The sequence below is a fragment of the Amphibalanus amphitrite genome, unplaced genomic scaffold, assembly GCF_019059575.1.
Source record: "Amphibalanus amphitrite isolate SeventyFive unplaced genomic scaffold, NRLGWU_Aamphi_draft 000358F_arrow, whole genome shotgun sequence".
Taxonomy (NCBI): Eukaryota; Metazoa; Arthropoda; class Thecostraca; order Balanomorpha; family Balanidae; genus Amphibalanus; species Amphibalanus amphitrite.
This window is the reverse complement of record NW_024881852.1, coordinates 194,422-218,752: the sequence shown is the minus strand read 5'-3', so window position 1 is coordinate 218,752 and position 24,331 is coordinate 194,422. Positions and strand designations below refer to the sequence as shown.

At 56.2% G+C, this 24,331-nt stretch overlaps 1 protein-coding gene and 1 non-coding gene across 3 annotated transcripts; both read right to left on the bottom strand.

Moving 5' to 3' along the window:
* Nucleotides 1–228: 228 nt before the first annotated feature.
* Nucleotides 229–22,446, bottom strand: LOC122389442 (integrator complex subunit 1-like). 2 transcript variants are annotated; one of them, XM_043381517.1, is made up of 35 exons: nt 22,261–22,446; nt 21,892–21,971; nt 21,219–21,590; nt 20,835–21,009; nt 20,302–20,395; nt 19,919–20,057; nt 19,241–19,437; nt 18,724–18,886; nt 18,204–18,332; nt 17,811–17,963; nt 15,615–15,728; nt 15,128–15,274; nt 12,929–13,272; nt 12,372–12,549; nt 11,924–12,135; nt 11,056–11,290; nt 10,618–10,764; nt 9,818–10,045; nt 9,336–9,483; nt 8,717–8,936; nt 8,120–8,298; nt 7,513–7,670; nt 7,023–7,184; nt 6,328–6,517; nt 5,940–6,106; nt 5,584–5,721; nt 5,059–5,201; nt 4,339–4,468; nt 3,408–3,678; nt 2,891–3,041; nt 2,575–2,767; nt 2,098–2,219; nt 1,159–1,405; nt 720–921; nt 229–442 (listed from the first exon to the last, which is right to left on the bottom strand). In XM_043381517.1, exons 1-35 carry the CDS (start codon nt 22,430–22,432, stop codon nt 327–329), a joined length of 6,216 nt encoding a protein of 2,071 aa, XP_043237452.1. In that variant the 5' UTR covers nt 22,433–22,446; the 3' UTR covers nt 229–326. The 2 variants fall into 2 exon arrangements, with proteins under 2 accessions (XP_043237452.1, XP_043237451.1); XM_043381516.1 differs by having other exon boundaries at nt 21,871–21,971; nt 22,261–22,442.
* On the bottom strand, nt 4,847–4,918 carry Trnap-agg. The gene has a single exon. It is a non-coding gene; the product is annotated as a tRNA-Pro (tRNA).
* Nucleotides 22,447–24,331: the final 1,885 nt, after the last annotated feature.

Below are 24,331 nucleotides of genomic sequence, written 5' to 3'. Positions count from 1 at the left end.
GAAACTTGTTTCCGACCTGGCTAGATAATGTCAAAAGCCTGGGAACAGCTTCAATGACATAGGCATGCATTTTTTCCCGCTGCTCCGAACAGCGCATGCTTATTGCGAAAACCCTTCCAATTAAGTCACCCTATCTCATAAGTACCACCACATGGCATAGTAACTGCGAATGCGATGAGGTTATCGACTGGACACGCCGTCGGGGCCTGAGCCGACATTACTCAGCGATACAGATCTTTTTTACATGTGTATTTCTGATACAAGTCACACGGGCCCGATAACAGCGCGCGGTAAGGGAGGGGTAGGGAAGGGGCGCAGTCGGCCGCTCACGCCCCGGTCTGTACGTTCAGGAGCGCCATAGCGTCGCTGATGTAGGACGCCGTGCCGATGTTGGTGGCGATCGCCACGTCGAACGCCTTCTGCATCAGCTGGCTGGCGTGCTCTGTGGGACAGCGGAACACTGCGTCAGACGCTTCGAAATAGTCTGTGGGGCATGAGTGTCAGACCCTCCTCAGTGTTCTGTGTGGGACAGCGGGACACTGTGTAATAATCCGTGCTGGCGAGCTATGGGACAGCGGAAGCAGGTGCAAGACGCTCTACTAGCGTGCTCTGTGTGGGACAGCGGGACACGTTATCAGACGGCAGACGCAGCACAAGTCTCTAGACCCCAGCCATGCAGAGTCCTCGCGGCGCCGCGGCCGGGCGTCCGGCCGACTCACCCTGCGCCAGCACCACGATCTCGGGCAGCCGGTCCAGCACCATGGCGCGCACGCACTCGTCGCCGCTGTCCAGGCACTCGAAGTAGGCCGAGACGCAGCGGTCGGCGGCGGCCGGCGTCTGCTGCAGGTAGCGCAGCAGCAGCGAGTGGGCCAGCTCGCGCACCGGCGCGCCGCAGCTCGACAGCAGGTCGCACAGGTTGTCCTGACAGACAGCCAGAGACGGCGTCAGACACATCCCAACACAGAATCTATCACAGACCCGGTGACTCGGTATTATTCCAACTCCGCTAGACGGTTTGCCTCCACTTCTTGCTCACTGGCTTAGCCCGCGAGACTAGCGGGACTAACCGCCACACCAGTCACTGTGACGGAGCCGGCCCCGTGTAACGACCTGTTCTTCCCGCCCTCGCGCCCAATCTCCTCCCCTGCGGCCACTCACCACGAACTTATCCAGCACCCCGACGCGCCGGGCGGCCAGCGTGTCCAGGTCCTGCAGCACGGCCGCCAGCTCGTCAGAGCTCTCCGCGCTGTTCAGCTTCATCATCAGGCCGGCCAGCTGGGCGGGAGACGGCGCCGCGTCGGCGCCCGTCGAGAGCGGGGGCGGCCCGCCGCCGCCGCCCGCCGACGTCACGTACGAGGCCAGCGTGCGCAGCAGCGGCTGGTCGGGGAACCGGGACGCCAGCGACCTGACGGCACGTCCGGCACACACGGGCGTCACGACGGACATGGCCGGGGTCACAGCGAAAATGGCACTTGAACAGTTTTATACGGACTGTGATTCCCCGTGACTGGCCACAGCCGAAATCACTGTCGACAAGCCGTATCGAAATGAGAATTCTGCTTCACAAATTGTCATTTTTCGCCCTATGATAATTAAAGACTGATGCAACCCATATCCCCAAGAAGAAATCGATACAAATCGTGAAAGGAGACGACATACATAGCCTGCCTGCCCCGACCACTTGAGACACCTCCGTTCCGTCGCTTCCATCCTCAGGATACTGAAATCCTCCTCCTACACGCCGCAACCCCACTCCGGGCTGGACAGGCACCTTTATCTCATGCGGGCTGCTCCCTTGGAGCGGCACCGCTGCTCCCGAGGGAGCGCACCCCGTAGCCGGGTGCAGAGAGTGCTTGGGGGGCTGGTCGGCCTGTTCATTCGGACGGGCTCAGTCCCGGCGACTCTCTAGGGTGTCTGCCCAGACCAATGTCTCCCCCTAATTCCTATCATCCTTTCGGCTCTGGAATGGTCTTGTCAGACCGAAAGGGCCTAACTCAACAAAAATAAAAAATAAAACCACTTGAGACACCACCAACCGGCAGCAACCGTCCCATCCACCACTGTGCGAGCCGGCCGGGCCGCGTGCGACCTACTCACATGATGAGCTCCGAGTACTTGTGCAGGAACTGCGAGGCCTCTGCCGGGGCCCTCGACAGGAAGTTGTTGAGTATGACCGCTATCCGCGGCACCATGGCCGTTACCTCCTTCAGGTTTTGTCTCTGAGAACAGATATCGAGCGCGACCCGTCAGCGCCTCGCCGCCGTGGCTAGTCTACAAACGGCTGATAGGGCTGGGACAGTGTTCGCGAGCGCGGCCCATTAGTGGTGAAACGTAGTACTTAGTAGCACGTCAAAGATACTTTGTAGTCAAATGATGTTCAGTTATAGCCGTCCACGATCCAGCTGGCGTATTCTTTTCAGTGAAGACGTTTCAATCTTTTTGAGTTTGTGCAGAGACCAATCACCATTTCTTCCCGGTAAAGAGTATGCGAAGATCATCACTCACGGACTCTGTACACCTGCGGTAAACGCCCCTATCACCATTCGCGCCTGTCTGTGCGGCGCCCGGCCTCACCTGCAGCATATGGCAGTAGGAGTCGAGGATGTCGAGCAGGGCGGCGCGGTGGTGCGACAGGTACACCTGCGGCTGCAGCAGCTCCAGCACCCCGAGCAGCTTGGCGAACAGCACGGCGTGGTTGCGCTGCCGGAACACGGGCCCATCCAGGTGGGTGCGGCCGCGCAGCAGCGAGGCCACCATCGGCAGCTGCCTGCGGACCACAGGACCGGCCGTCAGGGCGGGCACACACACACAGCTGCTGGGCAGCAGGCAGAGAGACCAGCCTCCAACACACGACACAGCGGCGGACGTACATACAGACACACATACACACCTGAGCAGCAGCATCGGGTGGGTGGCGGCCATCTTTCGCAGTGAGATCTCGAAGTCGCGCATCTGAGTGATCCACTCCTTGCCGGGTCGGGTGGCCCCGATAGACGTGAGCAGCGTGTGTGAGAGGGCGTCCAGCACGCTGACACCGCCGTCTGCCGGGGAAGGGTAGGGCAGGTCAGCTCCAAGATTCTTACAGATAGGTCTGAGCTCAGGGTATGCCAGGTCAGCTCAGGGTATGCCAGATCAGCTCAGGGGTGCAAGTCTTAGCATGGCTGGTATGTTTAGCTCAAGGTGTGTCTACTCAGCTCGGTGTCAAGTCGAGTCAGCTCAGGTGAAAACCGCGCATGTCGGACTGTCTCAGGAATCGGAACATTTGCAACAGTATGGAAGTGCGGCCCAGTCACTGCGGCGATTCGACTAAGTCACACAGGCAGCGTACACCACCAAACGCAGCTGATAACCGTCAGGGGTCAGGGGCCGGGCCGGGGGCGGGGGCGGATCACTCAGGCGGCACTGACCGAGCGGCGCCGACTCCAGCAGCTCGCTGCCGCCGTCCAGCAGTGCGATCACGTGCGGTAGCTGCAGGTAGAGCTCCAGCAGCAGGCGGCCGGCGGCGGCGGCGCGCGGCCCACCGCCGGCGCGCGTCTGCTCCAGGTGCGAGACGGCGGCGGCGACCAGCGGCGGCCGGCGCCGGCAGCAGCGCAGCAGCAGCGGCAGCCGGGCTGACACGTCCACTGGCGCCGCGGCACCGGCCTGCTCGCGTACCACGTGCCGCACCAGGCTCACCATCTGCCGGGGAGGGACGGCGGGTCATCAGTGGATACAGACACGGCACATAGGCAGAATCAGGATCAGTGGATACAGACACGGCACGCAGACACACTCCGGATCAGTGGATATAGACACGGCACACAGACTCAGGATCAGTGGATACAGACACGGCACACAGACTCAGGATCAGTGGATATAGACACGGTACACAGACTCAGGATCAGTGGATACAGACACGGGACACAGACAGACTCAGGATCAGTGGATACAGACACAGCACACAGACTCAGGATCAGTGGATACAGACACGGCACACAGACTCAGGATCAGTGGATATAGACACGGCACACAGACAGACTCGCCATCATCTGTCGGGGGGACTGGTTAGGAGTGAATAGAGTAATCGCGAGCGTAGAAACGGGCACCATGGGAAACATTTGTACATCCAGCTTTTCAGCCGAGTGGTTATTGCCCAATTAACAAAAAGCAAGGCATATGCCTAATTATGTAATTGGGGCATAACATTTCCCCAGGTTTTGTTCGTCCGAAGCTGAGCCCGCCTCGCTCTCCGCTGGCACGTCCAGCTAATTTGTACCCAGTGGCCGCCGGCAGAGCCCTCCAGCGCCCGCGTTAGGTCGGAGATCCCGCTGCCGGAGGAAACATCCCCAATCGGCCCACCTGGTCAGCAGTGAGCCGCAGCATGTCGGCGCTCTCCTGGCGCGGCGACACCGACTTGTCCTGGCCCTGCCACAGACGCGGCACGAACAGACACGCCCAGAGAAAGTCCAACACCACTGTCGGGTCGTACCTGGCGGAAAGCGACGCAAACGTCGGCGCGCCAGTCGCACAGCAGCCTAAACACGTCTCGATCTTGGCAAAAAAAGCATTATTTTGAAATGCATAAGTAGCTATGAGAAACACAATTCCCGTAAGATTATGACAAAGCACACCACAAACGCTGAATCGCACAAAACAATAAAGAAAATGGGACATGACATGAGAGTTTGATTTGAATATGACCAATGAATGCGACAAAAAAATCCCGGAAATAATATTTAGTCAACGATTACTCACATAAAGCAAATACATATCGCAAAACTTTGCATCGTAATGAGGCCATAGACTAGAGATCCTAAAACACGACAGATGCGTGGAGGTAAAACAGTCGCAAGCAGAGCAAAATGCAGGGCTCGTCCGGGATTTGAACCCGGGACCTCTCGCACCCTAAGCGAGAATCATACCCCTAGACCAACGAGCCACGACGAATCTGCCTCTAAAAAGTCGATCAAATAACAAAGCAGCACGTGCCGCCGGGCCATTTCCATTCTTGCCTCCAAGCAAGCAAGCTATGGAGACAACTGCTAGCTACAACCGGACGAGGCTACAGCTGGTCCTCACTTGTCGCAGTCAGTTCCAAGCAGGACGTCGATGGTGGTGTGCAGCGTGGCCCAGCTGGCGTGGTGAGTGAGCAGCGCCAGCAGATAGGCCCGGTTACCGGGCTGGCCGCCGCCGCCGCCGCCGCCGCTCGACGAGAACAGCATCTGTACACAGCGCCGGTACGAGTACGAGATCAATGGCAAGGTCAAATAGACTGCAGGTGGGGAGAATGCACATCATCTACATGTTTCATAACAGCTGTTGCGGTGGAAATGAAGCCAAAACGAAAACAGAATTGGTTTGTCTGAATTATTTGGGCGAGGAGTGAGGACCGAATCGCCAAAGATCCTGAATAAGGCAGCCGTTAGAGACTTTTCATGAGGCAGAGGGCGCCATACAGCGATATTATAAATAGGACCCAAGCAATCGCTTCAATGACGCCCGGCAGTTTGTCACTGCCATTGGTCATCGCCGTAGCTATGGCTGTGCGAGCGGCGGGGACTCCCAGCAGACTCCCTCCGACAGCGGCGCCCACACCGGTCTGACCTGCAGCTGTGTGTCCGGGCACGACGAGATGACCTCTGGCTCGAGCAGCTCGAGCCAGTCGACCAGCAGGCCCACCTGGCCGGGACTGAGGCTGGCCGGCGCACCGTCCCCGGCGGCGTCACCGGGCGACCGGTCCGCCTGGGTCGGGGCGCGGAGAGACGTCAGATACAGCGAGACCAAGACAGATAAACAGCGAATTACAGAGACCAGCGAACCACAGAGACGTACACAGCGAACCACAGAGAGACACGGCTAGTGCCCTCAGTAGAGCACAGAGTACCACCACCCTCCCTCCACGACCGCGTGCGCTGACCTGATCGTGGGTCCGTTTCAGTCCCGCCCGGGTGCGCCCTGACCTGATCGTGGGTCCGTTTCAGCCCCGCCCGTCCGCCGGCCGCGTTGTGCTGCAGCAGACAGTGTGAGATGGCGGCCACCAGGCGCGGGGTCCGGTCGGCGGCCAGACACCGGTCCACCAGCCGGCGCACCGTCGACTCGGCGCGCGACGGCGCCGTGCCGCTCAGTACTGTAACCGGCGGCCCGAGTCAGAAGTCAAACCCGTCATTGGTGATGGGGTGGTGGAAGATAGGCTGACCAAACAGCATGGAACATCAGACAGAGACGTAGCATGCTTCCAAAACGGCAAACGATAAGGTGAAGATTTCGTGAGCGCTGAATAAAAGCACAAACATTCTGCGTTATCCTGCCCGGCTCGCACTGTGCCGTGCTGGTGTCGCTCTGACTCACGCTGCGTCAGCTGGTGCCTGGTCAGCTGGCCGGGCGGCGGCGCCAGCTCGGACGCCGTCGTCCGCCGCTGCCGGCGCAGGTACGACTCGCAGATGGACGCCAGGGGGCCGGGCGGCGGCGGCGGCGAGCCCGAGCCGATGGCCTCACACACGGCCGTCAGGTCGGCGCTCAGCGGCGAGTCGGCTCGCACCTGAGACCGCACAGCGACCTCAGTCAGGGGCGCGACACAGTACTGCTGCAACGGGACACCGCACTGAACGGCGGTGCGTCGCATTCGATCACCGCTAGAACCCTTATCACTAGCACTCCAACTCTAAGCCCCCAGGTCATGGCGTCGAATTCGTACAATGACACCCCCGCCTCCGCCTCTAACGCGCGCTCTATGTCTACTATAAGAGGTTTTTGGTGGGAGGGCAAGACCCAGTACACACTACACAGTGTCGGGTACTGCAGCTCCCTCGCCAGCACTGGTGACACGGCGGGGCCCATGACACAGCAGGCATACAGCAGGTCCCTCGCCAGCACTGGTGACAGGGCGGGGCCCATGACACAGCAGGCATACAGCAGGTCCCTCGCCAGCACTGGTGACAGGGCGGGACCCAGGACACAGCCGGGATACAGCAGGTCCCTCGCCAGCTGACTGGTGACAGGGCGGGACCCAGGACACAGTGGCAGGCACACTAGCAGATCCTCACCACGGCGGTGAGCAGCCGTAGCAGGCAGCAGGCCACCGTGGGCCGCCGGTGCAGCTGGCTGAGGAACGCGGCGCCGCCGCCCTCCCGCAGCAGCTGCAGCAGCGCGCTGATGGTGGCCTTCGTCACCAGACGGCCCACCTCGCGAGCCTCCATCGAGATACACTGGCGGCACAGAGGCGTAGCGTGGTCATAACAATACGCAGGGGTGGAGACAAATGCAGAAACATGGTTCGGTGGGGATGGCATATATTGCGGTTAAATAGAACACCTGAGCAGAATATATGTACAGGCCGGAACAGGCAACGTGACAGGTCTGGTAGCTGTTGCGCTAACACTACAAACACCATTGACGCGATGCTAACTAAACTAGCCTAATGGATCCGTTCATTCTCATGCTGCACCCGCTATCATCACCCACCGCTCCCGCCCACCGCCATCACCCACCAACTCTCCCATCGTCCCAGGGAGCGCCGCGCGGCGCGGAGCTCACCCTCTGCAGGCTGCGCAGCTGGTGCTGATGCGTGGCCTCCGGCTGGTCCGAGAACAGCTCGCGTACGAACCAGAGCACCTGAGACGGCGCCAGAGCCGTCAGCGGCCGACTAACGGCCACCGGCGGCGGCCGGGTCGGCGACGGCGGCTCCAGCACCGCTGCGGGACGCGCGGGTGCGACGGTCAGCACACGGGGCTCTTAGGGTACACGGGTGGGAGGGTCAGCACACGGGGCTCTTAGGGTACACGGGTGGGAGGGTCAGCACACAGGGCTCTTAGGGTACACGGGTTGGAGGGTCAGCACACGGGGCTCTTAAGGTATACGGGTGGGAGGGTCAGCACACGGACTGGTGGGGTACACAAGTGCCACAGTCAACACAAAGCACATTAATGACTGGTACGGCACGTCATAAGTAAGAGCGGTGAGCTTAATAAAGTAAGGCAAATGAATTGATGTACGGTTCGAAATGGTGGAGCAGCTAATGGGTCGCAAGCTGGAGACAAATGAGGGATTATCTAAGAACTTCTGTCGTCTACCAGATCTAAAACAAGACTGGATAGCATCCAGTATCGCGGCAGTGACTACAGGTCCGCCGCCGTCTACTCACGCTCGGGTGACTTTTTCTCGGCATCCGTGCCGAGGATGGCGGCGAACTGGTGGCCGCCGCGCGCCCCGCGCTGGTGCTGCACCTCCACCAGCTGCGCCATGAACTCGCGGTTCAGCACGGCGCCGGTCACGGCCGCAGGGTCGGCCGCCACGGCCGCGTCCAGCGCCAGCAGCAGTTTACTGGGGAGACGGGCGGTACAGCGGACCGTTAGCACACAGCAGAGACACAAGGCGCCACCACGGCCGCGTCCAGCGCCAGCAGCAGTTTACTGGGGAGACGGGCGGTACAGCGGACCGTTAGCACACAGCAAAGACACAAGGCGCCACCACGGCCGCGTCCAGCGCCAGCAGCAGTTTACTGGGGAGACGGGCGGTAACTAGACTGTCAGTTACACGACAGAGAACGTGAGGACCGGTGGTAGCAGTGACTGACACTCACCAGACAGCGTCAATCCTCATCACATCCAGCCATGTTCACAAGTCACAACTACGCACGCTCACACGGCGGTCAGGTGATACGTTACGTCCGTCCACGTCCGCATTTACCCGAATCAGCACACCCAAATCATCCCCTCCCCATACGCGGGACCGGACTCACGTCATACTGGCCACGGGCACGCCGAAACTCTGTATGAAGAGCAGCAGCTGGGCCGGCTCGAGGCCGGCCAGAGCAGCGTCCACCAGGCGGGCCGTGCTACTGCGGATCATACGCAGCTTCAGCCAGTCCTGGAAGAGCGCCGCCTCCGAGTCGAGGGCGCGCGGCGCCGGGCCCGCCGCCGGGAACCACAGCTCCAGCAGCTGGTCAAACAGGTGCCGCTCTGTACGGAGACGCGGGGTGGAAGGTCAGGCAGGTCCACTGCATACTGTTGTTAGGCAATCTTTGTTAAAAAAAAACTGAAAAATACAGCCAATTCAGAGAGTGAGGCGGAAAGGGAAATAAAGAAAATTTAGGCTCTGTGGTTGGCCATATTATTTACCTAACTCGTCTAATTTAGCTGATCTGCTGAATCAGCTCACATCACTTTTCTAAACAGAACAATGCAAACTCAATACAAGAGTTCATCAAAATTATCAGAATCACTTCAGTGTCAGTAATTGACCCGGTCCTCTTACCTGCGCCCGGGTGGTGGATCAGCAGGATGACCCGACCCGCTTACCTGCGCCCGGCTGACCGGTCAGCAGGATGACACCAGTGTCAGATGACCCGACCCGCTTACCTGCGCCCGGATGGTGGGTGAGCAGGATCACGGTGGCCTGCACCACCAGTGTGTTGATGGTCGCCTTACGTCCGGACGGCCAGCACACCACCACCACGTCACCGGCCTCGGAGCGGTCGTAGCCGGCGCCGGCCGACGGATCAGACACCTGAGCCGCAGCGGAGAGGGGCGACCAGAGTAAGGTATCAGTTCCAGAAGAACGCAGCACGAATGCAGATTGACATTCAAGGTTTATAGACAGAAATTAATATCGCACATCCCATGCAACCCGATTTCGCATTTCACGCACCATCGCCAGTTCAACCGAAAAATCCCAATTAAAATTATCCAGCAACAGCGCAACAGCTCCGCCTCACAGAATGACAGGTAGGTTCCAAGAGGATTCTGATCATATTCAGGTATGATTTCAATTGATCCGGGCGCCGACAGACGCGGCTGTGGCCGACTATCGGTCGGCCGCCGCCCCGTCTCCCGCCACTGACCAGCTGCATGTAGGTGTTGAAGATGTGCAGCAGGGCGCGCAGTGTGACGTAGTCGGCGTCCGGCCGGCCCGGCTCGGCCGGCAGCAGCGCCGTCACGATGGTGCTGCGCTCCACCAGCAGCTGCGCCAGGTCCACCACCGTCTCGGCCAGCTCGGGCAGCGGGTCACCAGAGCCGTGCGCCGCCAGAAACTGGATGTAGGCGCCCACCAGGCCGGGCTCCGTCTCGTACTGGGGCGCAAACACACAGACGGGCGGCCGTCAGACACGGCAGGAGACAGACAAACAACAGTGACCCAGTGCTCAGTCAGTGAATCCTGCTACACTCATAATGGCATTTGATCACGATCGCATCCTGATGATCATTCATGTGAATAGCTCTCAACACAACGAACATTTTACTTGTAGATTAGACATAAAACTTTTCCGTTTCGCAATCAAGAGACCGATTCGTAATGCACAACTATCATAATGGTTGAGCGAAGATTGAGCGATTCGTCTAGGCCCCGCTAAAGATGTCTCGATTCGCGGCCAGACTTGCAAAACATAGCCCGGAGAAGGACCGCTCCGGTTGTTTTTCAATAGAAAAACACAATTCTAACGAATAGTGTTTGTCTTTTCAATGGTCATTTAAAACTTCTTATCAAGTTTCACGGAATGTGTGTATAATCTGACCACATCGTTCTTCAGTCTACCGCAGCAGGAGTTCAGTTACCGCTCTCAACGACCTCCGCGAGCCGCCGCCACTGACCACTGGACGAGCACAGGGCCCCGTGGTCAGCCGCAGTCAGCTGCACACTCACGTGGCAGGCGATGCGCAGTCCCTGTATGGCGCCCTGGCGCAGGTGCGGGAAGTTGGGCACCGCAGGCAGGTGGCGTAGTAACCAGCTGTAGGGCTCGCGGGGGTCGGCCGGCGGCGCGTCCGGCGGCTGCAGTACCAGCTCGAACCCCTGCACAGGTCAACAGAGGTCACTAATGTCAGCAAGGATCAACAAAGGTCACAGGTCACTAAAAGTCACAGAGTTCAACAAGAGCTCGTCACAAAATACTTCAGAGGACGGTCACGAAAACGACAGTCACAAACCATCTGCACACGTCATGCTAGCCTCGCCTCAGAAGACGGCCAGTCATATTTTACAGCGAGCCCAGGTACCAAACAGACTTCCGCTCAGACCAGTGACCGGACCGCCTCCATCCGAGGACCGCGGTCCGAGCGGCGGCCGGCCGGCCGTCCGACCCACCTTGGCGGCCTGCAGGCGCGCCTGTCGCTGCTGCGAGCTCAGCCGGCGCAGGAAGTACTCGACCAGCTCAAAGTTGGCGCGCTGGTCGTGGCCGGGGTGCCGCACCAGCCGCTGAAGGTGCGACAGAAGCTGGTGGTGGCGGGCCGGCGCCGGCGGCCGGCCCACACCCAGATCGTCCACGGCGCCCACCGTCTGAGTGAGCAGGAACTCGCAGAGGCACTGCACCGGCAGGACACTGCAACACAACAGCACAATGAGTGAGCGGGAACTCGCAGAGGACACTGTACCGGGAGGACACTGCAACACAGGGAACACAGCAGTACATACACTGAGTGAACAGGAACCTCAGACACTGCACCAGGAGAACACTGCAACACAGCAGCACAATGAGTGAGCGGGAACTCGCAGAGGACACTGCACCGGGAGGACACTGAAACACAGAAAACATAGCAGTACATACACTGAGCGAGCAGGAAGTTCAGGCACTGCACCGGGAAGACACGGTAACACTGCAGGGAACACTGAGTGAGCAGGAACTCACACAGACACTGCGCCGGGAGGACACTGTAACACAGACCGAAAGGAATGCAACCACAACATTAAATGAGCAGGAACATAAGCATAGGTGAATACGGGTTTGCAGTTTTACTCGGGGAAGAGGCTGATAAAAATCAAAACAACATCAAATGGTGCAATAATCTTGAAAAGTATACATATTATTCGATAAAACTCTCCGGACGAACTTCTCAGTACTAACCGGCCGAACATTTTATCGTGAACGATGCAGCGTTGACATTTAAACATCCGTAATAACCAACGCCACTGAGGCTGAGTGAAGTCCCACCTCCCTCCCCGCGTCTGGACGCACCTGAAGGCTCCCTCGTTGTTCTCCACCAGGTCGGAGAGCCAGGGCATGCTCTGGTTGGGTCCCTGGCGCTGCAGAATGTCCAGCAGAAACTCGGGCTCCCGGGAGGTGCAGAGCAGCTGTCCGAGCCGCAGCTGGGCGTTCAGCTGGGACAGCTGCTCGAGCACGGCGGCCGGCGGCCGGCGGCACGGCCCAGTGGGGTCCAGGGTGATGAGCTGCCGGAGGAGACACAGAACGGTCACGTCAACAACGGAGCCGGTAACGGCCAGATCCGACCACAGCAGTCAGGCAGTGAACAGTCAGATACACAACCTGCAGTCAGAGTCACGGTGAACGGTCAGATCCAGACCAGTCAAACGGTAAAATCCAGGGCACAGTCAGTGCTAATCTGTCCTCTAACCTCATTCAGCAGCAGGCTAATTGGCCTCTGTGATGGTCCGTATTCTCTAACCTGAGTCAGCAGCAGGCTGTTGGTCTCTGTAATGGTCTGGCCCGTGGAGGCGGCTGCGAGGTGCGACTCATACTCGAGGATCTGTCGTCCCTCCATGGCGGCTAGCTGGAGCTCGCTGGCCAGCGGGTCGTCGGCCCGATCCGGGGATGCCATCGTCGGCGGCGGAAAACGGAACGAGCTGGAGACAAACACACACAGAGATTTGAGCTGGTAATTGCTCGACAGTGTCAGCATAAAACTAGTGCGTCATTCGGCAACTATCAAATCAATGAGTATTAGAGGATGTCTCATTAGGATGACGATCAAGAAATAGTAGCACGAATAATTAAGAGAAAAAGAGCACTGAGAGAATATCGATTAAAAAGGCGCAACTGACAAAAGTCTGCCCACTGCAGTCTAAGTTCAGCAGTAGTAGGGAGCTAGAAAGAGCCCGACTAGGCAGCTCAAATACTGCCATCATCAACCAGTATAGGCATTTGCTGCGGTTCCATCAGCTGCAGCGGCTGACTACGGACACCAACCGTCGCTCCTCGCGCGGCTCTGCGGGCGGCACTCACTTAGTGATGCACATCTCCATCAGCATCTTGAGCGTGGGGTAGTGCTCCCAGGCCACCTTGCCAAAGTTGGTGGGGTTGTGCGCGCTGACGACCAGCAGGATGGTCCAGACCCGCCAGTAGCGCTCCTGAATGGCCAGCTGCGGCGGCATGTATCCCTCGGGCAGCGCCATGTGCTCCGGCTGGTGGTAGACGGTCAGGTTGAACAGCAGGTCGACCATCTCCAGCTTGTCCAGCTGCAGGCCGCCGCTGGTGGTGCCGCTCTCCGTGTGCAGGTGACACAGCGCAGAGCGCTTCACCAGATTCTCGGCCACCTCCAGCGCGTTGGCCGCCGGCATCGGGTGCGTCTGCCAGGGGACAGGGCGGACAGTCAGACTCTGTTAGAGCAGCAGCTCACCGCCGGCATCGGGTGCGTCTGCCAGGGGACAGGGCGGACAGTCAGACTCTGTTAGAGCAGCTCACCGCCGGCATCGGGTGCGTCTGCCAGGGGACAGGGCGGAAGGTCAGACTCTGTTAGAGCTGCAGCTCACCGCCGGCATCGGGTGCGTCTGCCAGGGGACAGGGCGGACAGTCAGACTCTGTTAGAGCAGCTCACCGCCGGCATCGGGTGTGTCTGCCAGGGGACAGGGCGGACAGTCAGACTCTGTTAGAGCAGCTCACCGCCGGCATCGGGTGTGTCTGCCAGGGGACAGGGCGGAAGGTCAGACTCTGTTAGAGCAGCTCACCGCCGGCATCGAGTGTGTCTGCCAGGGGACAGGGCGGACAGTCAGACTCTGTTAGAGCAGCTCACCGCCGGCATCGGGTGCGTCTGCCAGGGGACAGGGCGGACAGTCAGACTCTGTTAGAGCAGCAGCTCACCGCCGGCATCGGGTGCGTCTGCCAGGGGACAGGGCGGACAGTCAGACTCTGTTAGAGCAGCTCACCGCCGGCATCGGGTGCGTCTGCCAGGGGACAGGGCGGACAGTCAGACTCTGTTAGAGCTGCAGCTCACCGCCGGCATCGGGTGCGTCTGCCAGGGGACAGGGCGGACAGTCAGACTCTGTTAGAGCAGCTCACCGCCGGCATCGGGTGTGTCTGCCAGGGGACAGGGCGGAAGGTCAGACTCTGTTAGAGCAGCTCACCGCCGGCATCGGGTGCGTCTGCCAGGGGACAGGGCGGACAGTCAGACTCTGTTAGAGCAGCAGCTCACCGCCGACATCGGGTGCGTCTGCCAGGGGACAGGGCGGACAGTCAGACTCTGTTAGAGCAGCTCACCGCCGGCATCGGGTGCGTCTGCCAGGGGACAGGGCGGACAGTCAGACTCTGTTAGAGCAGCTCACCGCCGGCATCGGGTGCGTCTGCCAGGGGACAGGGCGGACAGTCAGACTCTGTTAGAGCAGCTCACCGCCGGCATCGGGTGCGTCTGCCAGGGGACAGGGGCGGACAGTCAGACTCTGTTAGAGCAGCTCACCACCGGCATCGGGTGCGTCTGCCAGGGGACAGGGCGGACAGTCAGACTCTGTTAGAGCAGCAGCTCACCGCCGGCATCGGGTGCGTCTGCCAGGGGACAGGGCGGAAGATCAGACTCTGTTAGAGCAGCTCACCGCCGGCATCGGGTGCGTCTGCCAGGGGACAGGGCGGAAGGTCAGACTCTGTTAGAGCAGCTCACCGCCGGCATCGGGTGCGTCTGCCAGGGGACAGGGCGGACAGTCAGACTCTGTTAGAGCAGCTCACCGCCGGCATCGGGTGCGTCTGCCAGGGGACAGGGCGGACAGTCAGACTCTGTTAGAGCTGCAGCTCACCGCCGGCATCGGGTGCGTCTGCCAGGGGACAGGGCGGACAGTCAGACTCTGTTAGAGCAGCTCACCGCCGGCATCGGGTGCGTCTGCCAGGGGACGGGGCGGAAGGTCAGACTCAGCAATAGAGCGGCGTACCGGTGAGCGGACACAGAGATCCGAGGGGAGATCAAGAAACATGCATTTGGCGTATTTTAACAACGAAAGTCGCCATTAAACGGAAAGGCGCAGCTGCCGGATATGATGTAATACGTTATGACCGGGAATCATGTGGCAAAATAATCGTTTCTAGCAGCTAACAAGAATAAAACAAACGTTCCTTAACTATAAGACATTTATGCCATCCTCTGCCTTCTTTCACGACATTAGCCGGAGAGTTGAGCTACATCCACACGAGAGTATCATGCCGAGTCGGCCGGTGGCCCACCTTGGAGAGGCCGATGAGCAGCACGCGCAGCAGCGTGTCCTGCAGCACGGGCACCTCGGAGGCGATGCGTATCATGAGCGCGCGTTCCACCTCTGGCGGCCAGTTGTCGTGTTTGTGGTAGGCCTCTGCCGGCTCCATGAACAGCACCTGACGCAGTCGGCGGGGCACACATCAACAGTCAGTCACAGTCACTAGTCTACTCACTGTCACAGGCCGTCATAATTACAACTTATCGTTCTAATGTCAGCGTTATTGTCACTTAACAGCCGTTACCGCCGAATATCGGGCCATACGTCAACGGCCAGTCAGTCACAAACACTCACATTTACAGGAACTAAAAACAGTAACACCAGCACCAGCGATAGCATTATAACATCAGCATAAGCAATAGCCCGCTCATGATCCCTCCTCTCATGATCATGATCCGCTCTCGTCTGTGCCCACTGCCCCCCCCCCCCTCTTTTGTCGACTCAATCATCGCCGTTACCTTGTACACGCAGTGTGGAAACTCGGGCCAGTTTTTGACGACCATGTCGGGCACAGCCGTGTGCAGCCACTGCGCCGCCTCCCGCTGGATCAGGGACACCATCTTCTGGTACGCCTGCCGAGCCGAGCAAAGAAACATTACAGCACGCCGCTGCAGTAACAGCGTCTCACTCTATTACAGACTGCATAACCCAGCGGTGAGTTGTACATTAATTAGAATAATGGTATATACTCGTAAACCGCGGACGACAGTTGTAAGAGATACTGATAATCTGATCTAACAGTAAGGACTCCCAGAGGCCGGCAAGGGGCCCTCAGGCCGGTAACGGGTCCTCATAGGCCGGTAAGGGCCCTCAGAAGCCGCCAAGGGTCCCTCAGAGGCCGCCAAGGGGCCCTCAAAGACCGGCAAGGGGCCCGATGGGGATCTTAGTGTGGCTACTAAGGGGCCCATGAGGTGCTCTTATGAGCTCTGTGGGGCCCTTCTGAGTCTACATTTGGCCGGTATGGACACTCAACGGTCAATTGGCGCCGCAGGGCCCCTCGGGACCCGATGGGGGGGGCACGTGCCCCATGTGCCCCCTGGCTACGCCACTGTAATAGTCTCTTCACACAATACTAGACAGTTCACATAGGCCATCTTTTAAATTGGACGCCATTTAATTGCGTCCCAGAAAAGCTATTTCTGGCACCTAAAAGCTGACTCGCCCCAAAATTGGTCCTGAGCACCTATTTGGTGTATACCAGCACCAATCATGGAAAATGACCTTAATTAGCTGTTTCTGGCACCTATTCATCGGTACGCCTTACTCTTTTTTCTGAATCTGGCACCTAAATGCTGAGCGTAGCACCAATCTAGTAGAAAAATGAACTACTGGCTGGTAGAATCATGTTGTTCTGGTATAATGACCCCTGGAGTCTAGCCTAAAGGTTGCCAGTGCAGCTACACCCTAAGACAGCCCCGTAGTGATCTCAGCATTGTATATGACGTTTAAGTAAGCAAATAATATTGATTTGTTTGAAAAAACAATGTCATTTAAATGTTTAAAAGTATTTATTTGTAATGCTTAAAGGGAAACATTTTTGTGAGTAATTGTCTCGATTTTGACCATTAAAACGGGTATTGTATTTTTTGACGTCATCAAATAGCTCCAAAAAAGAAATGTAATGTTTTCATTCCGTTCAAAGCCGCTGAGGGATCTTGCGTGGTCCGTTGTTTGCCGCGCAGAGTTGTGCGGTGGTTGTGCCTTTTTCATCCGTTTCTTACTTATGTCATATGTGTGCATGAAGCTTTGATTTTGTTTTTGGTTATTGTGTGGCCGGTCAGTCAAACGCCCCTGTAGAAACCGGATGCTGCGTTTGATCGAGATGGAGTCGGACGATGATTGCAGAAAGCTAATAATATTGAAAAGAGGGCCGGTTGCGTGGCATGTCTGTTCAGAGTTGACATTTTGCTTTACTCCAGTTTATGACCTGTTAAAATGGCTGAGGGTGCAGTAATCTCTAGTCTCTACATAGCGGGCTGGTATAGGAGCGTCTTGCTATGCTGCACCATAGCTGGCTAGTGATTCTCTTTTGGCTAGAAATGGCATTAATCATTATCTCCACTGGCGAAAATGGCACTTGACATCACCGAATGCAACGTTCATGTTGTTAGGATACATAAAATCAGGAAGATTACGCGAATTAGGTAGGCAAACGTGGAATAAAATAGGTGCTGGATGTTTTGGTTTTGGTGCTGAATCAGCAAACAGCAAATACGGAGTTCAACTAGACGATCTGGCAACTTTAGGCTGTGTGGAAGCAATTAGGTGCCAGATTCAGATATTAGGGTCGAATAAGCATTTTGGGGCTGATCAGCAATTAGGTGCCAGAAACAGCTTTTTAGGGACCAGAAACAAATATTCCCCTTTTAAATTTAACAGGAGAACCAAGAACATTTCGCTCCATATTCACGAGAATGTCACGCACGAATCGTAAACAGAGTCAGTCTCAGTTAGAGACCCGTCAGCAGCAGATGATACGCGCCAGTTCCGCACCCGTGAGCGGCGCCAGTACCGTACCGTGAGCGGCGTCAGTACCGTACCGTGAGCGGCGTCAGTACCGTACCGTGAGCGGCACTAGTACCGTACCGTGAGCGGCGTCAGTACCGTACCGTGAGCGGCACTAGTACCGTACCGTGAGCGGCACTAGTACCTACCGTGAGCGGCGCCGTGTTGCGGCTCTCGCCCGGCCGGGTGGTGGCCGCCTCCTTCACCGGACCGGTGATGGCCAGCAGGATACTCAGCGAGACGAGGTCGCACACAGAGTTCACGTACCGCTCACGGAACTCGAACTCGCGGAACGCCGCGTCCTGCCGGAGGGACGAACCACGTCAGCTGCTTAACACGAGCTGTAAGCTGAATATGATCACGCGTAGATAAATACACTGACGCCCGGACGGTTTAACCGCAGAGCACATTGGTATGAGCCTACGTCCGTTTAGAAGTAAAATTAGCTTAATTACTGACCAATAAGAGCCTCAGGTTAACAAGCTTCCAAAGTCAAGTAGCTCTTCCACATGAACATCCGCCATACGCATCGACAAGTCTACCTTTCTCTCCTGGAAGAGTCCCGAGCAGAACTTGAGGAAGTCGACCTCGTATCGGAGCGAGCGGCAAATCTCGCGCCACAGCGGCCGCAGCACGCGCAGATAGTAATCCTCCTTGTTCATCAGCAGCTCCTGCAATCGAAACACCCGAATTGGTCACATTTCCACTGCAACCAGCAAATACAGCTAATACATCCATCAAAACGGCGCAATTGCCAGGGCAGACAGGAGCATCCTGCTCCAATCGCTGGTTAATACAGCCCTGCCAGCGAACCAACATTATAACACTGCACCACCGTCCACCAACTTGTGTGCTTTTATGGCCCATGCCAATCTACCTTAAATGACTTTGGGCTGTCAGTCTTCCCCACCCCGTCCCAGCAGACGTCCAAGGCAGGCACGGGAGACAGCTGGTGTCACCACTCTCCAAAGACCCAAACTTAGCACGCTGGCGGGGCACGGGTGACTGCGGCCGCTTCCCCAGCCGCCGACCGACACCGGGTACGAGGCCCTGTCCACTCACCAAGAACACGTCTGCGAGCACGCCAGCCGCCTGGTGGCCCGAGTGCTGGAACACGGCCGACAGCACGGCCATGTTGTGCGGGTTCCGCGTCTGCGACAGCTCGTTGTAGATGGTGTGCTTCAGCAGCGTGGCCATGTTGTCCGGGTGGGCGGCCAGCAGCTCCCTGCGACAGAAATAGGTCATCGGGCGGTTACTGGACAGTCACCGTACTGCCAGCGGACAGTCAGTCTGCACACTGCAGCAGACACCCACCGGTCACCTCAACGCCAGTGAACAGTTACCACACTGCCAACCCCGACAGAATCCGCACGATCGCCGGATGGTCATCACTATCAGTCGGTCGCCCGTATGGTCACAGCCGACTGCCACCACACAGTCGTAATCTGGGCAACAATATTGATGAGCATAGGCAGAACATAGCTGCTTCACGACCGAGATCGTCTTGTTCTTCTACACAGCGCCAGACTAGGTCACCAATAGTGCACCGGTGACAGCAGCTCCCACCGCGGTCGCCCACCTCATGCAGCTGAGGTAGAGGTTGACGATGGGCTTGGCCTTGATGCGGAACTTGACCAGCTGAGAGATGACGTCCACATCGAACTGGGTGTGTGCCGTCAGATTGGAGCAGAGCGAGACAAGCAGCTCCTGGGCGGGCCGCGACCACTTGGGGTTCTGCAGCCACACCTCGAGCCGGGAGACCACCCGCTGCCGCACCTGAAGGTGAGAACAAACACGTAAAAACCTACACACAAACAGCCACACCTCGAGCCGGGAGACCACCCGCTGCCGCACCTGAGGGTGAGAGCAAACACGTAAAAACCACACACAAACAGCCACACCTCGAGACGGGAGACCACCCGCTGCCGCACCTGAAGGTGAGAACAAACACGTAAAAACCACACACAAACAGCCACACCTCGAGCCGGGAGACCACCCGCTGCCGCACCTGAAGGTGAGAACAAACACGTAAAAACCACACACAAACAGCCACACCTCGAGCCGGGAGACCACCCGCTGCCGCACCTGAAGGCGAAAACAAACAGCCATACACAGACGCTCATGGCCACACCTCCAGCCGAGACGCCCCTGTCTGCCGCACCGGCCCACCACATGGGACACACGTACAGTCACAACCACGTGCACAGACAGAGCGCGCTCACACCACCAAATGTCGCCGCCGCGCCGGGCCACCCACCTCAGGGATGCCGCAGACGGAGGCCAGCAGCCGCAGGATGTTCCTGGTCACAGTTTCAATCGGCTGCTTCCGCGGCCCGATGTACTCTTTCACGGCGTCCAGCACCAGCGCGCGCACCCGCTCCCCCTGGGTCTCGTACCTGGCAGAGACGCAGCATGTATGTCACCAATGACACATAGTCAGCACCCGCTCCCGGCCGAGGTCCGTATTTAACACACAAGTGAACAAAGTTACTTGGGTCACGTCAGGCACTCGTATTCACTCCTGTCTTCAGCACTTTCAACCAACAACATCCTGGTGATAATCAGTAAACAAGGAGCGGTAATGAAAATTCCCTGCTCACGAGACTACTTAACTAACATAAGGTCATGCCTGACACTCACCTCGGCTTCACGGTGTGTCCCGATTTGTCGTCGAGAACGATGCTGATCCCCAGACTGTCGTCGTCGTCATTGCCCTGCATCGAACTGGAGGAAGCTGCGAGAAAAAGAAAATGCGTTATGTGGTGGCTCGACCTGCACGGGTAGGTAGCCACCCTATAACACTTGGTTGCTACGCATCTACAATAAAAGATAGCGTGAAACTCAGCTTGTTGGATCGATTCAACTTTACGTCACACTGAGTTGCATTAAAAATTGCTCTTTCCCGCGCTTGTCTGGATCGGGTTGGACACGTTGGACATCAAAATGATTAACTGACGAATTGCTAGCAAACGATGAATATGTGGTGGCGTCCATCAGCCGTCAGGGGTCTTCAGCGTCCGGCCGTCCGGCGCAACAGTTCCTATGACTACACCTATAACTCTAAGCATGCAAAAAGCCAGTATGCTTGCACACGGTACCGCCAGACCAGCTCAGCCCCACGTCCACACACCAGTAGCGTGAGACCGCCATCTCCACCGGTCCGAGCGACTCACAGGCGGCGCCGGGCGGTGACGGGCAGTCGGGCCGGCCGGCCAGCGTCACATCCGGCTGCAGCATCGACTTGGGCGCCAGCCGCGTGCCGAACGCAGTCAGCACGTTCTCGACGAACGGCCGGCACTCCTCGCTGTCCACCCACAGACGGTCGCCGGCCGCATCATCCAGGTAAACCTGAGACGGCGAGCCAGCCGGTCAGGTCGTGACAGAAGTATACGGGGATTTATGCTTATTATGTTCACACTTATCTCGTCGGTGACGCCCTTATAACAAGGGAAACACGAAAATCAAGCCCGAACCCGTCCATCTCTTTGCGTTAACTTCGAATTTAATAACGGCAAGCCGGGAGCCGTTGTAGCGCGGTCCCTGGCCGGCGCACTTACCCTGACGAACATCTCCTTCCAGTGCGGCTCGTCCCTGAAGACCCAGTAGAGCAGGTTGGCGGCCAGCACCTGCACCTGCGGGTTGCCCTTGGACTTGAAGCTGGCGGCGGCGTCTCGCCGGAGCAGCGAACAGACGGCCGCCAGCGCCGTCTCCGTGCAGAAGGCGGCCGGCTGCGTCTTGGCCACCAGCAGCAGGCTGAGCGTCAGCGCCGGGTCCGGCTTGGCGCGCTGCGCGTGCAGCTGGCGCACGGCGCCGCACAGCAGGCCCTCGGCGCGCAGAAAGTCGGCCTCGGCCACGGCGGCCACCAGGTCGGCCGAGGGCGGCAGCTCGACGGCCGCCGCCAGCCACGCCTCCGTCTCCGGCCGGGACGCCTGCCGAGAGAGGGGGCGGGTGACCGGCGGGCGGACCGCCGGACGGCCGACAGGACAGAGTACCCCGCTGACCACCGACAGAGCAGTGACAGACTTCTCACAGGGCAACACAGAGGTATCGCAGGAACAATGTAAAAAGGCTGCACATGGTGCCTACAGACAGATACGTTTGCATACATTAACAACTCTTTGCTATGCTGACTTTAAATGCATAGATAAGGACAGAGCCTTACATGAACACTGAGATGGTATGCAGCTCAAAAACCACCTGCAGGCATACCTGTCTGTCTACTGGTCTTACACTTGAAGCCATGCCCAGCTGAGACTTTGGCTTTTTCAACATCCCAGATCCTCCTGCCTCCATCTTCTTCTCCGGTTTAGCTGCAAAATCATCATGTCTGTAGAGTGGTTGCATATATCAGCCTGTTCATTCATAAACAGACATCAAAGACAGAGGGACAGACACAAAAGGTAACAAATATTTTTTACTTGTTGAACAATTACAGAAAATTGTTTTTAGTACAAGACTTAGTCATCTCCGAAAAATAATATGTGACTGCTATTACTTTATGAGCAAATACAACACTATTAACATTTTGCACTTGAAACTGATTGGTTGATAATGAAAATTGTATGATAGGAACAAGCTTAAACAGGAAATACGACTTACACAGCAGCATGGTGGTTGGCTTCATCTGGGCTGGTGGCTGGTGCTTTGAATCCATATCCATTCTTGAACTGCCTTTGGCACCCAGAGCAATCAAATCACCATGCAAAGGTGCCATTGATTTCACTTTTCCACCCCTTTTGGGTGGACCTCCTCCATGTTTGTTTCTTTCCATTTTTATAGCGTTATGTCTAAAACAAAATGTTTTGTCAAGCAAAATGACACAATTTAGGCAGCTATTCAGGGCAGCAAAGAAGCAACTGGGTGCAATAGATCATTGATTCCAACATTACAGCTATATAAAATAACACACAGTGTGTACTATTTTATAATGCAATAAGCTATTCTATGTTGCTGTTACACACACAACTGGACAGCCTACTATCAGATAAAAAATAATCCCTGGAAAATTGAGTGTTTTTCATAATATTCTTCTCATCATTTCTTAGACTTCCTTAATATTTTCTTATCAGAAATAGGAATAACAGGATTCTAGCTGCAGTAAAAGCTTAACAGATCTATCTATGATCTCATCCAATCAGACAGAGGGACAGGGCAGCTGATTCACTGATCTTTTGCTAACTGGATCTGGCAATCAGTTATCAGCATGGAACAAAGCTTCTGTCACTTACAGCAAAAATAGCCAAAACAATTGCTGTTAGTCACTTGTCAGAGCTGGGGCAACCACTACTTCTTACTGATATCAGGAAACAGTCTGGAGACTCTTCAGCAGGTACAATTAGAAGAGGGTGAACAAGCTCAAATGTGTGGTTTACATGTGATAACAGCCATAAAATCCCTACACCAAGTGACTTAAGCACTTCTGAAATAAAATGGCAAATGCCTTCATTTTAGCTTGTGGGACTGGGCCTGGGGACCACCTCTTACACCTACCACTTACTAGTGCAGTAGCAGGGAAAACTGGCTGATAATTTTCCAGATGTTCAGCCATGGAATTGCTGTGTCCCAACTTCAACTACCTTTGGTACAAGTACAATGTTGTACTAAAAAAAAAAAATATTGTTGATCTGTTCAGATCAAGATACAAAAGAAGTTTATAATTTCAGAGATTCAGCTGTCATTCTTTCATGGAAGGGATCAGGGCCTTGCTTCATGCCTTGATGCTACATGGCTGCTGGCCTGGCACCACATATATTGTGGTATTGGGTATCCATGGACACATCAGCAAACTCGGATGCTCTCCCATGTAAAAGAGTCAGAGCTTGTTGATGTTATCACAAAAACCCAATACCTTGGTACCACAGTATATGTGTAGATGAAGTACAGTTGGTAAGTTGGTAGGTTGTAGGTTGTAGGTTTTAGATTGGTAGGCTGTAGGTTTGTAGGTTGTAGGTTCAATGTTGTAGGTCAATAGGTAGGTTAGGTCAGGTTAGATTATGTTTTTTATCTTCACCGTTCTTCATCTTATCATCTTGATCTACACATTTTGATGTACTGATACCACCAGTCGGGTAGCTTCAAGCTGTGACCAGTCACACAGAGTCCAGATGGCAGCTTTTTAAGGATAGCAAGAATAGCCTTTTTTATTTTGACTGACAAAAGCAAATTAATGCTGTGTTTAATTGGCTGTGTCAAGTTACATTCAAATCACTTTTCATATCTACTGTGGAGCTCATGACAGTCAATTTTAATGAAAGTAGGTACCTACTTTGCAACCAAACTAACCAAACCCGCTTGGCAAATTTTTTAAAGTCAGCACATGCCTATTGCCAATTATTATGATGACAGGCACAGGATCAGTCACACAAAGAATACCCATCCGTCAACAAAGCTTTAAATATGAATTCATGCCCTCACCCTCAACTCACCCTGACCCCCCTTAGGTATAAGCAAGTCCAATATAGGTAGGTCCAGCAAGGGTATAAGGGGTATAAGGACCCGACCCAGACACTTTTTCCAGGGTATATGGCTTTTTGTTACCGTAAAGTGGGGCTATTTGAGACAGTGGGGCTATTTGAGACAGTATTTAAAATCGCTATAAAATGAAGATCGTTTGATTTTGGTGTGATATTTTTGTTGAGGGAGGTGTGGAATCGGGCAGTAAATCGCCTGA